General features: G+C 37.5%; 1 protein-coding gene and 1 long non-coding RNA gene across 3 annotated transcripts in view; both read left to right on the top strand.

Moving 5' to 3' along the window:
- The window catches only part of LOC121736789 (monocarboxylate transporter 13), a 43,697-nt gene extending 27,161 nt beyond the window's left edge, over window positions 1-16,536 (top strand). The window contains exons 7-9 of one of the 2 annotated variants that reach the window (XM_042128178.1): window positions 856-982; window positions 6,947-8,013; window positions 14,685-16,527. In XM_042128178.1, the coding sequence (XP_041984112.1) occupies window positions 856-982; window positions 6,947-8,013; window positions 14,685-15,867 (2,377 nt within the window). In that variant the 3' untranslated portion in view covers window positions 15,868-16,527. Of the gene's footprint in view, window positions 1-855; window positions 983-6,946; window positions 8,014-14,684 lie in introns of both variants that reach the window. The other variant, XM_042128176.1, reaches the window with a different exon arrangement.
- Window positions 12,976-14,381, top strand: LOC121736791. The gene is made up of 2 exons (XR_006037063.1): window positions 12,976-13,701; window positions 13,836-14,381. It is a non-coding gene; the product is annotated as an uncharacterized LOC121736791 (long non-coding RNA).
- Window positions 16,537-16,864: the final 328 nt, after the last annotated feature.

Below are 16,864 nucleotides of genomic sequence, written 5' to 3'. Positions count from 1 at the left end.
AACCATGATCGGCTTGGCCGACTAGTCGGCCGATTAGTCGGCTTCTTTGCAACCGATACGTGGGAGAGCCATGCTTCGGCACGAATGGGCCGGCTCGACCGGAGAAATACCACGTTCTCACAGAAAACCGGCGTGAAATAGTGCTTGCGCTGTGTTTCGCCGAGTGAGTGAGTTTACCGGAGGCCCAATCCCCTACCCTATTCCCTTCCCATCCCATCCTTACCCTCCCCTATTACCCTATTCCCTCTTAAAAGGCCGGCAACGCACCTGCAGCTCTTCTGATGCTGCGAGTGTCCATGGGCGACGGAAGTTGCTTTCCATCAGGTGACCCGTTTGCTCGTTTGCCCCCTTATTTAAAAAAAATCGGCTAGTCGGCCAAAGTCATGATCGGCACATCTCTACTAATAACCTATCAATATACAAAAAATCTGCTTGTTAGTGTTCCGTTTTAGTGTTCAGTAGTCAAACAAGTTTTGTTGATTACAGAACCCTAAAAAGGAACCCTAACGAGCAGATTTTTATATATTGATAGGTTATTAGTTATATAATTTAAGAGTAGGTATGTCCTACAAATAAAACAGTCCCTATTTAAGTACCATCAATTCAACGTATGAAATCCTTTCTATCTCTGTTAGCTACCATTTTCGAGATTTTTCGCAAATAAAAATGTTGTTCGTCTTATCAAAATGAAGCTACTCACAAAAAATTATCATATTAGTAATAAAACAAAATTGTTCTAGGGCTCCAGTACTACGAGCTTTATAGTGGTTAGGACTTCTTTATGAAGAAAAACCCCCTTTGCATTACTTTACTCTCTGATGATTCAATCCTTACATTACTCTCTAATGTTTCCAGGGGCGCGGTGCTGATTCTGGGCGGTATTATGCTTAACGTATGGGCGGCGGCGCTGCTCTTCCAGCCGGTGGAGGAGCACATGGTTAAGAAGTACAAGGAGGTCGAGGAGGACGAGGACATGCCGCAGGTATGTTGGTAGATTGGCAGCAGATGGGGTTAGCAGCACTGAGATATTGGGGGAATGTTGGCAGCACTGTGCATTTGGCAATACTATGCTGCCCCCTTGGTAACTTTGACGCACATGAACTACATTGCTTATGGTCGCAATTTTGACATTTAAACTTTTTATGGGTAAAAAAAAGTATAAACGTCAAAATATGTATTGTGGCTTTTATATAAAAAGTTCAAACATCAAAATTATTGTGAACTTATGCAATGAAATTCATGTTCATCAAAGTAACTTAATAGGTAACTAAAAAGTGGGCAGTTAGTAGTGCTGTGAAGTTGGCAGCACTGTGATTTTTGATTTAAACGGATTTGAACTTGTCGAATCAGAGTCCTTTTACATTCTACCATAATCGTCTCAGAAGATTTAATCGAATCTTATTTATAGTCTGTCAAGAAAGTGAAGAAATTAAAAAGTGGAAACATCGTAGTGTCATCCCTTTCAAATCAATCTAAGAAAAAAGGGATGACACTATGATGTTGCCACTTTTTAATTTCTTCACTTTCTTGATGGACTATAGATCTAATCGAAGTCGATTTATATTTCAAGACAATTATGATGTGCTGGTCTAGAAGGAATTTCGGAATTAATTAAGCATTCTTTCTTAATAATAACGTTTCGTGAGAAGCAAAATCAATATTATATCTAAGTATGTTTATTATTGGTTTCAAAAAGTTTTCAGAAATAAAACAGTTAGAAATTTAGAAACCTTTTTAAAGATACTTAAGTAATTAACGCCTCTAGTCCACAGACGCAGTTCGCCGCAAAATCGCGGCGAAACAAATGCGAAACCATTTACTGTCTCATCTGCCACACGACAATGCGTTATCCACAGACGCAGGGCGCCGCGATTTCGCAGCGCCCTGCGTCTGTGGACTAGAGGCGTTAATTACTTAAGTATCTTTAAAAAGGTTTTTAAACTTATAATATGTTTTTAATAAACTGTTAAATTACGATCAAATGACACGGTGGTCACACGCGATGACGCGATGACGTGAGCAACAGTGAGGTATTGCTGTAATGAAAAACAAAGTAAGCGTTTTACTGTCTTATGTGTGTTGTGTGCTTCTCATTGCGTTGCTTACTGTATACAGAGTGTCCTATATACGACGGAGTGTAAAATGTGTTTTATAGACTAACGACTGGACTCAGAGATTTGTTTTGGTTACTTAACTTTTATGAAGTCAGAAAATTCAAGGAGTTTATGTCAAAATCTTTATTACGTTACAGTCAAGTATTAATTTAAGGTGAGATACGTTCCATACAACTGTAGCTCTACCATGAGTTTAAAGCTATAGTATTTATCGATACTCAATACCGACTACCGTAAATTTTTAGTCTGGCAAATTTTACAGCGCCTCTAGCGGTTGCTTGCGGAACTAAAATCGCCATACTAAATATTTACGTAGTCGGTATCGAGTATCGATTAATACTATAGCTTTAAACTCATGGTAGAGCTACTGACGTTTAACTTTACTATGAAACGTGAAGTGTCGCGTCGCGTCGCTGCCGCGTAGTGTCGCGTATGTAACAGTACATTTAAATAAACTTAAATTTTTGAGAATCTTTAATTATTTTTAGTCAAATATTGAACACTCAATACAAAAAGAACATATTTTGACTCTAACTAGGATACGGAAGTCAAAATATGACTGTTTTTTTCCTATTGTACTTAAGGACACTTTGTATAATTTGGTGTAGCGGATTTAACCCTGCTTATAGCTTCATATATTAACGCTTGGCTGTAGATGGTGTGGTATCATTATATAATTGGTTTTGGTGTCGACAGTAATATTTGTTTTGTTATGTAGATATAGGATGCTATATTTTTGTTACCTTCTAATCTCTGCTTTATTTACTTTGGTACTGGCATTGATGATTTTGAAACTATCCAGTCTTCTTTCAAAGTTTAAAATATTGGTCAAACATTTTTTATAAACAAAAAAACTATTTACTTTGTCATCTGGGTTTATTGAAATCTTTCATTTTTCTATGCTTACTCGTTCTTTAATTTCCAACTTTTTCGCACCATTTGTGACTTGTCCTTTTTGAATCTGGCAATTTTCTTCATAAATTATATTTTTTACATTTATGTAATGTACGTTCATTGCAATTTATTATATTTTATAAATACTTTTTCTTTCATAACAGCAATAGTCACTTTATAGTAACAGATGAAATTGCCTGCATTAATGTTGCTAAGATAATATTGCCATGACAATATATTGTTGCTCATCCTAACTTGTAGTAAATAGAAAGATTGTGTCAAATATGCTACTAAACTGGCCGCTTTCTAATATCCCCGTAATGATTGTGCTTTAAGTTAGTTCACTGAAATACTATAAGGGAATACACAGCTTGGCAATAAAGAATCTGGCGCGGTGACAGATGAAAATATTTTTTTTATTTATGGCAACATTACTTGTACATTTTGTGTCAAACGTGCTTTCAAGCGTCGCGAGTGCATGCCTATAATAAAAGAAAAGAAAACCACATTTAAAGCGCACTCTTCTATTTCTCTATTTTGGTGACCAGTCAGGCCACAAAAAGGCCAAATGCAAAATTTGTTTCATAAGTGTCACTTTACAATGTGATTTTGATCACATGTCAAATAGAGCTTTGTAGTACAGCTGTAGTTTATAATCGTCTCGTCTTGATGAACACACTGTGCATGAAAAAAATGTTCACAGTATAATACCTACTTAAGTCAACTTATATTGACATTTAATTAATTTATATAACAAAAATGAATTTTAAATTTTGTTAGTTTTGCCTAAACTAGAGAACCGCTGAACCGATTTGGCTAGTCTTGAAATATTCGTGGAAGTCAAGGGAAGATTTATATTCGTAGGGAAGATGATACGAAGATCACCGGGTTATCTAGTTTAAAATATTTTTTTATTCTTGGATTTTTTTTTGCCTGATATTATCATTATAATTATTAATGCGGGTAATTTATCAGTTATGCATAGGTATTACACTGCGGTATTACAATAACGTTTATTACCATGAGAAACATTAAATAAAAGTGATTTTGCTCATGGGAAGTGTTTGATACATAGATATTAGATACAATATGTTTATCTGTTATATTAGAATAATAATACGTATATTTATGTATTGTATATAAAAATTAGTATGCGGTAGCTTTACAAGTTATTCTGCACTATATTGAAGACACTAAGGCGAAGACATTACGCGCCGGAAATTTTGGCGGGAATCGAACACTCGAATGTCAAAATGACATTGACATTTTAAAGACTTTTTTATTTTTATGTTTATTGTATATTAGCACAGACAGACAGAGTTTTAGTTTTAGGTTGGGTTGCACCAGAGGCGTGATTAAAGTTCAAGTTATGGTTATAGATAAGGCCAATTTAACTTTAACCTTAACTTTGACCACAGAATTTGACAGAAGACGTTGCTGGTCCGACAAGGCTTTATATGAACGTGGGCGGGGGCGCTGCTAGTAAAGAACTGTCAAAAATGGCGTTTTTGTATAATGACACTATTAGTTCCTTTTTTATTACCCGACTGCCAGGAGGGTTATGTGTTTGGCGCGTATCTTGTATGTTTTTAATATTCTTTATTACCTTGTATCTCCAGAACCGCTAAACGGATTTTCACAATTGAGGTATCGTTAGATTTGTCTTAATGACCCAAGTGTTCTTAGATAGGTGACATTTAAAAAAAAACAAAATGGCAGATGTTTGACGCCATATTGTGAGGTAAAAAAAATAAAAATTCTACCAAGCATATCGAGTGGGGTATCAAAATAAAGGATTTTAAACCCTGATTCTAAATATGTATATAACGTACATATATTGCGGTTTTAATTTTAAATGGAACGATAAATCTACACTAATATTATAAAGTGGAAAGATTTGATTTTTTGTTTGTTTGGCGCCGAAACTACTGGACCGATTTGAAAAATTCTTTTACCATTGGAATCCTACATTATTTTTGCTGAACATAGGCTGAATTTTATTTTCGAAAAAAATAGGGTTCCGTAAGATATTTGGGTTCTTCGGACGCAAGGTGTAAAAAATCAACCAGAACAGTTACTAATTTTACGTACGCTGCCTAAACTATAAAAGATAGAACCATAAAATGTTTTAAGTATTTGTAGAACTTATAAATATCTACAAAAAAGTTCGCGCCATACTATACGTATATATGTCGAGTAAGCCACAAAAACCATTTATTTATTCAAAAATCTTGAATTTTTTTGGACTATATTTAAACGAGTTTATTTTACTCATTCTTTTAATTCTTACCAAAATAAATTATCCCATTACTAAGTACAGTTTATGTAGATAATATTTGGTCTTTGAATGAATAAAATTGGACATTTGGTTTTGAAATTATGGCGAAATTAAAATATTATTACGATAGTGCGCGGCCTGCGTATAATGACTACGTCGTCGATGTTAGTGTTGGAGTCTGTGAATTGACCTGGGAATCATTTTGCTGACCGAGTCTTTCCTGGGTATGCTTTTTGCAGCGCTCACCGACATCCACGTGGGCGGAGCCGCGGCCAACCGCTAGTAATAAAATAAGAAAAAACCAAAATCCGCCTGCATGGATAAATACATAATTAAAAATTAACTGACATTACTGAAACAAGACGGAATTCAATGACAAAGTATTAAAAAAAACAATGATTTGGAAACAGTACCAAACCTATGTGCTATAACGTATTGTAGGTACACTTAGAAATATCAGCACGGTAGTTTTTCAATTTTGTATTAGATTGATTGTCGAAATGGTTAGATGGCTACAACTAAAAAGTCGAAAATAAAATAAATTAATTAAAAATCAAAAAACCCGACTGCAAAAAATGTTAACTAAAAAGAAAGAAACAAGACCTAATTCTGCCGGAGGCATCGAATCCATGTTTTAATTGATACGACTCTTGCTTACGAGTTTCATGCCAGGATAAATAGAAGGTCACATAGAAAAATGTAGAAGAAGAAAGTGGATAATAAAATGCAGTCGGAGGCATAATATTTTATGATTTATGAAATAATGTTAAACTTGGTGCGACATGCCTCCGACTGCATTTTATTATCCACTTTCTTCTTCTACATTTTTCTATGTAACCTTCTATTTATCCTGGCATGAAACTCGTAAGCAAGAGTCGTATCAGTTAAAACATGGATTCGATGCCTCCGGCAGAATTAGGTCTTGTTTCTTTCTTTTTAGTTAACATTTTTTGCAGTCGGGTTTTTTGATTTTTAATTAATTTATTTTATTCGCCACGTGCATTTAAAGCCTCGTCGAGCTCTATGGTTATGGTTAAATATGGCGTCCATTTTTGACTATAACCAAAGATTTGACATTTTGCATTGTAGTTAAAGTTACAGTTATAGTTGAGGAGTGTCATTTCAAAAGAACTTACTTCCACCTTATCCAATTTTTCAATAAATGCAAAAAACGTCCTATGTGACGTGGAAATAGGCATATTTGTTTTGAATACGTAAATTGAAAGTCAAATTTACAAAGGAAATAAGGTGTTTTTGTAATAAACAAATTAGTATAGAGGTGCAAACGTATGATGAGAATGGATTCCCATCATTACTTCAATTTTTTCCAAAAGTGGAAATAAGCCCTTTTGAAATGACACTCCTCAGTTAAAGTAAGTTGGTGCAATCCACCCTTAGTGTAAATTTCCCGTTATTAGTAAGTGTTTCGAATTCTGGCGCGTATAGTTCAGCTGAGGAGTTTCTTAGCTGTAGTACCTAACCTTTTGATCGTTCAATGAAAGTATGACCAGCTTAAAAAACCTGCACTGAGCCGCCTTATTATTTATAGTAGCAACACTATGCGAAGCTAGAATCCGTAAAATAACTTGGTGGGTTTTTTATATTTTTGGTCGAGCTATAAAATAAAGGTTCATTAATTGACAACGTTCTTTCTTTACAGGATGACATTTTAATAGAGGAAGAAGAGGAACCAATAGAGGTTATAAACATGGCGCAAGTTGACAAGCCCAACGGCGCAGCCAGCGAGCTGATCAAGAAGAATTCGGAGAAGAATATACTGAACAAAGTACTTGACAATCCGAACGCGTCATCAAACAATCTTAAACCGACGCTGTCGAAAAGAAAGCTGTCGTATCCACGACCGATGGTCAAATCCACATTCAGCTCAGCGTCAATAGCAGTGGACGGACGGGACCAAAAAAAACTTGGATCCCAGGAGGCCGTCAGTAGAAGACAAAGCGTGGTCACCGGACCCAAACGGAACCTATCTACCACCAGCTTCGCTTACGTTTCTACCCCATTCCACGGCTCGACTCTGTCAGCTTTTGACAGACCAAACGAATTCGCGTCGCAATTCTCTCTCAAGTCCATCACAGAAAGCGTAACAGACGTCGCCTACTGCTGCTTCTGCTGCAAGATGAAGCGGAAGAAAGAGCAGAACAAGTTTTTCGACGTCAGCTTACTAACCGACCCGACGTACTTAGTTATTCTCATATCGAGCAGCACCGTCGCCATATCTTGCACAAACTTTATTATTCTCCTACCCTCATACGCGCAAAACGTCGGTTTCGATAAGAACAAAGGCGCGTTATTGCTCAGTACGGTGTCAGCGCTCGACCTGGTCGGACGTATAGGAGGGTCTACCCTCTGCGATTTAAATATAGTGCCGAAGACGTTTTATTTCGTCGGAGGTCTGCTTTTCTCGGGTATAACTCTGGCAACTATACCGTTTTTAGAGTCCTACACAACGATCAGTATTTTCTGCGCGTTGTTTGGTCTAGCGTCCGGTGTGAACAATTCCACGACGACGCTAGTTATGGCGGAAATATTAGGTGTTGATAGATTAATGTCGACTTACGGTATCAGTTTATTCGTTAACGGCATCCTACAGCTGGTGGGACCACCCGTCTGTGGGATCTGGTTTGAACGAGACCAAAACTACGTCAACATGTTTTTAACCTTCGGGTTTATTTTCATCGGCGGCGCCGCGCTCTGGCTGCTCATGCCGATCATAGACAGATACAAGAGGAAAAAATTAAAAAATCAACCCGCGTGCCAAAAAGTCTAGTTATGTGTTAGGCCATCCACATATTACGGCGCACAAAATTTGTTTTTTTTTACCACTTAAGTCACACTTTTTTAATACTTTTTTAAAAGTATTAAAAAAGTGAGACCGCACTGAGAGCTCTTACGGCACTTGTCGACAGCAGTCGCTGGATTTTTTTCATTTATTTTTTTAGACTTGTCGACTGTCGTCGACGCGTGCTGTCGACAAGTGCCGTTCGTCTGTAAGAAGCCTAAAGCGACACGACACGACACTTCACATTCCATAGAATTGACGTTTGTGAAACGTCACTGCTATGGAATGTGAAGCGTCGTGTGACATGTCGCGTCTCTGCTGCGTAGTGTGGTCTCACCTTTAAGGCTGGTTTTAGTGTCACGCGAACCGTCAGTACGGATCGCTTCATATAGATCGATCTGTATTAAGCTGTAAGGAGTAATGCGGACTACGACGTCCATACGGACCCGTCCGAATTACTCTGAAACGCTTCTTATAGCTTAATATACAGATCTGTCTATACGGAGCGATCCGTACCGACGGTCCGCGTGACACTAAAGTCTAAAACCAACCTAACATGTTTTGTCACATTTGTTATGACGTCTCTTAAGCTGTGACGCAATAAGTGGATGGACACTTAGTGAATTTGCACAAATATTATTTTGTAAGTGTTGTTAGAACGAATTTATGCAATACAAGAATTATTTTAAATGTAAACGAATTTATAAGTTTTTTTAATATATATTTTTTTACAATTACTTTTTTTGTTTCTTTTTATTTTTGTATGTACTTTATAATCTTGTTAAAGCTCTAAATGTAGGCATAGGTGCTACTTTATACTGTAAGAATTATGTCCAGACTTCGCTATTTTTATAATTATTGCATTGTACTTATGTAGGAGTACTTTGTTAAACTTTTTGATATTCAAGACTCGTTTTTAGGATAAAGGTTATAAAGATAACTCCAAAGACAAAGTAAGTAAGATTTAAAATGTAAATGCGTTTAGTTGTGATGTTTAATATTTTGTAGATGTTTTTCACATTTTCAGTATTAACAAATTAAATTCACTAAATATATTTCATTAATCACAATTTAATCATTTGAATTTTATTTCATAATTTAATAACAGATAATTTCGTGTACAATTAATTTGAATAATTAACTAATATCTAATACGAAACAATTATTGTTGTAGTACTTACCTAAAGTAAAACCCTTTTTCTACTTTAAAATGTTTGAGAGTCCAATATAATAATACAGAAAATATTAAAAAGGGTTTTAGCTGTATCTTAATAAATTTTCATAATATTTCACATGTTACATTTGACAAAATGTTGTTATTTAGGTCTAAAAATATTCTAGGTGCACGTTTATTATTTTCGATTCGATATTTTTTTATTGTCTAGTTTACATTTTTGCTCTGATTTTTGCATGCATTTAAAAATATCGACTTGTTCCCAAAGGACCAATGACGATGACGTTTTTTTAATATTCCCAGTTCACGCTTTTAATCTGACTGCTACTGCTATCTCATAATTTTTTCCTTCTCTTTTTATTAAAAAGTACAGTACAACCATAAAGTTAATATACCTAGCGGAATTGAGAGACAAAGTCCAGAGCAAGCGAGATGTCACTATCAGTAACACTGCGTGGTAAAAAGAGACGTGTGATACATGACAGCAGAACTCTTCTTTGACGTCCAGTCGGCACTTATCGGCACGTTGACAATCTAATCTCATAGAGAGATGCTTGTGTGAGTGTATACGTACACATATTTTACACACAGATGTAAATTAGTTTCGGTTTCGTTTGACAACTCGAGATTGTTGCTCTATTCCGCTAGGTATATTAACTTTATGAGTACAACTACATTCTTGTTCTTTGAAAAATTTTCTGTTTCATACCTGTCACTGTTATATACTTACTCCGAGAAAATACAAGAATATAGTTCGACTGTACTTACTGACGCACTCAAATATCTTAAGAGGAGTCCACACCGCCGTTTTTCCATACAAACAAACGCTGTCCCCTGTTTCCTCCCTGGATAATGCCGGTAGAGTTACGATTTTTTTCCTGAATATCTATGGCCGCTATTAGCATGTCCCTATGTTTTCTTTTTTTTCATAATTTTATTATTAAAAAGATAAGAATGTCCAAAAACCCAAAAAATGACAAGATTTTCCTCTGTGTTCAAACACCCAGAAAACAAAACTGGCTAAAATATACAAAAAAAATAAAACACAGGAACACAGCTCAAGCCTTGCTTTAATTCTTAATGAAAAAAGTACTTAAATCGGTTAAGTTTTGGAGGAGGAATCAGCGGACAACGAATCGAAGATTTTCTGTTCTTTTATTAGAACTTTTGTCGTATTGTCTCTATCGCGCTCTGCGGTGGGAGACTTGAGATTGGTGAGACAGCAATACATTTTCAAATACCTATTTTCAATTTCTCTCGCCCCTGGTGTATCCTCTTAAGGGTATTTAACTTTAATTTAACAACGATTTTGACATATCTGTACATGGACGATGTACATGATGTGAAATTGTTCATTGCACTAGTTACGTATGTTATCACAATATGTTATCGAGTGCGGCTGTTACCGCTTGTTTCACAAATACAAAATCCATCCATTGTGTAGTGCTCGTTTTATGTTGAGTGCTAGACTAAAAATCATGTTCTTTCCAGGACGACATCTTGTTCGAAGAAGAGGAACCGATAGAAGCAGAAAAAGAAGTAAATCAAGAGGAACAAGAGGGTAAAACGGAGAGAATCGTGCAATACAACAGTCAGAATCGATTAAACTCATCTCAGAATATACGATACAACGCCTCGAATAGGAAGATGTCGTATACAAGACCGCCCAAAACCACCCCCAGTTACGCGTCGATGGCGGGGGACGGGAGGAAGTTTGGCTCCCAGGATATATACGCCAAACGTCTCAGTGCAGCTAAACGGAACACCTCAACTTCCAGCTTCGCGTACGTCTCTACTCCCTTCCACGGCTCCACTCTCTCGGCCTTCGAGCAACCCAACGAATTCGCGTCGCAGTTCTCTCTAAAGTCCATCACCGAAAGCGTTGCTGATGTTGCCTACTGCTGCTTCTGTTGCAAGACCAAAGCGAAGAAGGAGAAGAATAAGTTCTTCGATATAAGTCTTCTCGCCGATCCGATCTACTTAATTATTCTACTCTCTAGTAGCACCAACGCGATTTCGTACACCAATTTTATTATCCTTCTACCCTCGCACGCGGAGAATATCGGTCTCGATAAGGCGCGCGGCGCGTACTTGCTCAGTACGGTGTCGGCGCTCGACCTGGTCGGACGTATCGGCGGCTCCGCTCTCTCTGACCTCAATTTAATGCCCAAGAAAGTCTACTTTGTCGGCGGATTATTCTTTTCTGGAGTAACCTTAGTGATAATGCCGTTTCTACATTCCTACCTGGCTATTAGTATCTGTTGCGCGTGTTTTGGTTTAGCTGCAGGCATTAACTGTGGCGTCACAACGCTGGTGATGGCAGAGATTCTGGGCGTGGACAGACTGATGTCGACTTACGGTATCAGTTTATTCGTGAACGGATGTCTTCAACTAATCGGTCCGCCCGTCTGTGGTCTCTGGTTTGAAATAGACAAGAATTTCACGCAAATATTCGTTACTTTCGGGATAATTTTCATCGCTGGCGCCTCTCTGTGGCTACTGATGCCGATCGTTGATAGAATTAAGAGGAAGAAGATAGAGAACGCTTTGAATGGTGTGAAGGTTTAGAACGACGATACTTCAGAATGACTTTGGTAGCGACGTTAGCACACTGACACTGCGAACCGTAGAAATGCGGCTCAGGCTGGATTTATATGCGTCCGCACGAACAAGCGTTTTGGCCGCTACACCCCGAGGTCATAAGTCATAGTATGTTATAAATAGCGGCCCGGTGGCGCAGTCATTTACATACAATTATTGCTTATGTTTTCGTGGCCGCCAAACCGCGTGTTCAGTCGGATGCATATAATATAGTCTGTCAAAAAAGCGAAAAAATGAAAAATCGTAGTTCCTTTTTTCGTAGATTGATTTGGAAAGGATGACACTATGATGTTTTTTTTAATTTCTTCACTTTTTGACAGACTATAAATCGAGTCTTACAGATTTGCTAACTCACACGTCAAACAACATTGCACTATCTTGCATCTCGCTCTTTCTATTTTTCGCGGCTTGCGTCGCCAGTGTGCTTACGGCGCGGCGTGGCGTAAATTATACAAAAGGTATGTTATCATAATTAATATAATTATTTTAAAAGAGAAAAAGAAAGTTACATGTGTATCTTTCTCTTTCTTTTTCCAAGTTTCTCACTAGCACAATTTTATTTTTTATGCTATCAAAATATGGCGTATATTTACTTATCTTCTACTTAATTTTAATATATTATTTGTCTTATGGGGGTAGGTAACATTTTTTTTAAGTAAGACATCCAAGTGAAACAAAAAATTGAGTAGGTATTAGGTAATGCTTTGTAGCGGCCACTAAACTACCAAATTATATATTGGACCAAATATTTACTAGGTAGGTATATATCAAATAATTGTTAGACTGGTAGCTAAAAATTAATTGGTCTCTTAAGCATGACATTTTTAAAATTATAAAAAAAAAATGAAAATTAAAACATGCAATAAATTCAAATTATGATTTACATTTTAGATGTTAAGATAATTTTTTGCTTAAAATAATTTGATTACTTATAGAAAGTTTAGGGCTATTTCCTAAGGACAGGTTTAAGCCTGCAAAGCCTACAAGGAACGCGCAGAACTATAGGTGGCAGTACATTACAGTACAGTATAGTCTGTCAAGAAAGTGAAAAAATTAAAAAGTGGCAACATCGTAGTGTCATCCCTTTTTTCTTAGATTGATTTGAAAGGGATGACACTACGATGTTGCCACTCTTTAATTTCTTCACTTTCTTGGTAGACTATACAGTCACGCATTCTGTCCAAAAACTAGTGAGTACGGGGCCTTACTTGTTGTAGTTCCTTTCCTAAAGCAAAGTCACATTCCTTCATTGCATTGCGTTGCTTAGCGAGATATTTGAAACATCTTCTTCTTCATCAATTAATTAATGAAGTTTCTGCATTAATTAGTTGATGAAGAAGAAATTTTTTTGACAGACTATACAGTACAATACAGTAAGTACATGTCAAGTAAATAATTTAGCACACATTTCGGATTTGTGACTATGGAGTTTTGTGACGCCACTTTCTCTCAGCAATTTTTTTCTGAAGGAACTATCGGCAGCACATGACAAGTAAAATAATAAACAGCAAGTTATGGATTGCTGACACCAGTTCGCAGCACCTTAGTTGCGCACGTTCCCTATAAGTGGGCATGGGCCATGGCAGTGTTTGATCTGGCATATTTAGAATTAATTTTAAAATTACACAAATGATACGTACAAATCCACTTTATATTTAGTTCCTGTTTCTAAGACCATATTATTAATGTGTACTATGATTTCATTTAATATTTTCACAATCAATTTAAGTATTAAGAACTCATATTTGTGAATTGTAATCTATGACACAGATTAGGCATAACTACAGAACTTTATAATTTTGGCTTTGTTTTGCACAAAACTGCACAAAGTGCACCTATAGTCTGTCAAGAAAGTGAAGAAATTAAAAAGTGGCAACATCGTAGTGTCATCCCTTTTTTCTTAAATTGATTTGAAAGGGATGACACTACGATGTTGCCACTCTTTAATTTCTTCACTTTCTTGGTACTATACAGTCACGCATTCTGTCCAAAAACTAGTGAGTACGGGGCCTTACTTGTTGTAGTTCCTTTCCTAAAGCAAAGTCACATTTCTTCATTGCATTGCGTTGCTTAGCGAGATATTTGAAACATCTTCTTTTTCATCAATTAATTAATGAAGTTTCTGCATTAATTAGTTGATGAAGAAGAAATTTCTTCAGCAATTCGTTTCTTTTCCATTCGATGCATCGGCGGCTGGGCGCATCGCATTTTGCCAACGCAACGATACCGCTAACGGCGTTTTGATTGAGCGATGCTGTGGCCGCACCGCCAATAGAAACCAAGCAACGCAAAAAAGCAATGTGACAACGCTAAAACTATATTTATTTTACTGATGATATACTACATAAGAACGCAAGTTAAGACTTTTAATTTATTATGTCGCCAGAAATATTTTGTCGCAGCAAAAGCACAACTTGTTATTACTTAGATACTTATACATTCTTTTACAAGTATTTCTATTATGTTTAGGATGCCTACAAACTTAATTTCTACATGAATAATAAATATATACTATTTTCACTGGTTTTATTATTTCCCTCCTTCAACTAAGGCATAGAGAAAAGAGATTATGTATTATAATATGATGCTGAATTGTTGTAAAGGTATGTAGTGCAATATGATTACAGAGTAAGGGTAAAAATTATATAATGAACATCTTCAATAAAACTAGATCGCAACATCCAAGGATATGATATTTTTTTATTAAAAAAAAACTAGCTTTTGCAACAGTAAAGAATGTTTAAATTCAGAAAGTCATATTTGCAAAGTAACTAATTCCTTGTTTTCCTAAACAGAAAAATACAGAACAAATCTTTATTTTCAGTTGGAAGCATTTATAGAGGAAGATCCGCACGACATGGAGTTGGCGAACCCCAGACTGGTGCTAACTGAGGACGCCGCAGCTGACATCCACTCGAATGGGTCACCCGCCATCTTCCACCAAGACGAGAGATCCCCCAAGAGCGAGTTCGCGCGATCCGCCAGTTCCGTCCAAGTGGCACTCGAAAATAGAGTCAGAAAGATATCGACGACGGCGTCCAAACACGGCCTCCAGCACATCTCCAGCAAGATGTCCAACCATCTCCCCAGCACCCCATCTCTACTGGAATCGGTACCCGAAGGAAAGTCTGGCTGTATGAACTCAACGGATGCTTTCGGCAAAAAACTTCTAGTGCCCAAAACGCCCAAGCGAAGCCCGTCCACGTCGAGTTTTCAATACATGTCCACCCCCTTCCATGGTTCTACGTTGTCCGCCTTCGAGAAACCCAGCGAATTCGCGTCGCAATTCAGTCTAAAGTCGGTCACGGACAGCTTGGCGCCCATATCCTACTGCTGCGGGTGCCGGAAACGGTCGAAAGAGGACGATTCCAAGAAGGAACCGAGCAAGTATTTCGATATACAGCTGCTAAAGGATCCCATTTACTTGGTCATCCTGATATCGAACTGCACATGCGCCATTTCGTACACGAACTTTATAATTTTAGTCCCGTCCTACGCGCAGGAGTGCGGCTTCGATAAGACGCGCGGAGCCTATCTTCTTTCGATAATATCAGCACTAGATTTGGTGGGAAGGATAGGCGGGTCGGCGCTATCCGATGTGGTTCTAACGCCGAAACGCTACTTCTTCATCACAGGCTTGCTTCTATCGGGGGTGAGCTTGGCGGTCATACCTTTGGTGACATCGTACGGTGCTATAAGCGCCTACTGTTCCATCTTCGGCATCGCCTCGGGGATCAACGTGGGAGTGACAGCGCTGGTGATGACGGAGATGTTGGGGACGGAGCGGCTGATGTCCTCCTACGGCATCAGTTTGTTCATGAACGGGATTCTGCAGCTGATCGGTCCGCCGATCTGTGGTCTGTGGTTCGAGTACACGCACAGCTACAAGTCGTTGTTCGTAACGCTGGGCTTTATTCTCATTTTTGGAGCTGGTTTATGGGGTTTCGTGCCAATCATCCACAAACGAAGAAAAAGCGCTGAAATTAATTTAGTGAGTAAAGCGTAGTTGGAGGCGGTTATGTTATGTGTAGCACTGTAAAAAACTTAAATAGTTATCACGAGAAATTATGCGCATGTTCAATAAAGTAATAAAGGCTCTTACATCTTGGGAGTTGGGACCAGTGGCGGCGCAAGACCTAAATATGAGGGAAAAATATATTTTGCGAGGCCCCCTGACGGATAATGGAAGAAGACGGATTTTGTTGAAAGATTTTTTTGATACTCGTAAATCCTAAAAATACGCGCTGTCCAAGGGGCGCGAGGCCCCTAGGACCGCGAGGCCGTGGGCGGTCGCTCACACCGCCCACGCCTTACGCCGCCTCTGCTTGGGAAAGGTAAGCAACAGGCGTTAGACAGCACACATTACACAATGTCTGCTGTCAAACGCCTGTTGCTTACCTGGCTCAAGTCTCAAGATACATAACCACCGTGCTCGTTGGATATTTGAAAGATGTAGATCTGAATGCGATGAAGCCTTAAGTCTCCATAGCTTTAAAGATTTTGTACTTAATGCATTCGAATATTATATTGTAAAGTGTAATATTTATATCGACACTTATTAAATATTATTATAAGCACATTATTTATATTGCACAATTCATAGTTTTAGTATCAATCATCGTTATTACTGGTTCAGTCTCGCATGAAATGACCATTGCAACTATTGACCAAATACTGGTTTCTCTAGAATTCTTATAAGTTATAACTAATAATACTTATTATTAAATTGTAAGTATAACAAACTTAATTATTTATTGTATTAAATAGTTTTATTTACTTATTAACTGTATTTTAAGTATTATGTCGTCCACAAATAGTCAAAGCTTTTATCTCCGTCAGCAATCAGCATGTCTTAGGGCCTGTTTCACCACTTCCTGATAAGTGCCGAATAGGCTATTCACCATTTAACTTGACGGATAAAGTATGGAAAATCTGTCAAAAATATTGTCCACTTTATCAGAAAGTGGTGAAACAGGCCCTTAAAGCTGTTGAAAAACTAATAT

Source organism: Aricia agestis, chromosome 19, assembly GCF_905147365.1.
Source record: "Aricia agestis chromosome 19, ilAriAges1.1, whole genome shotgun sequence".
Classification (NCBI taxonomy): Eukaryota; Metazoa; Arthropoda; class Insecta; order Lepidoptera; family Lycaenidae; genus Aricia; species Aricia agestis.
Note: the sequence above shows the minus strand (reverse complement) of the source record. Positions and strands in the feature narration are given on the sequence as shown.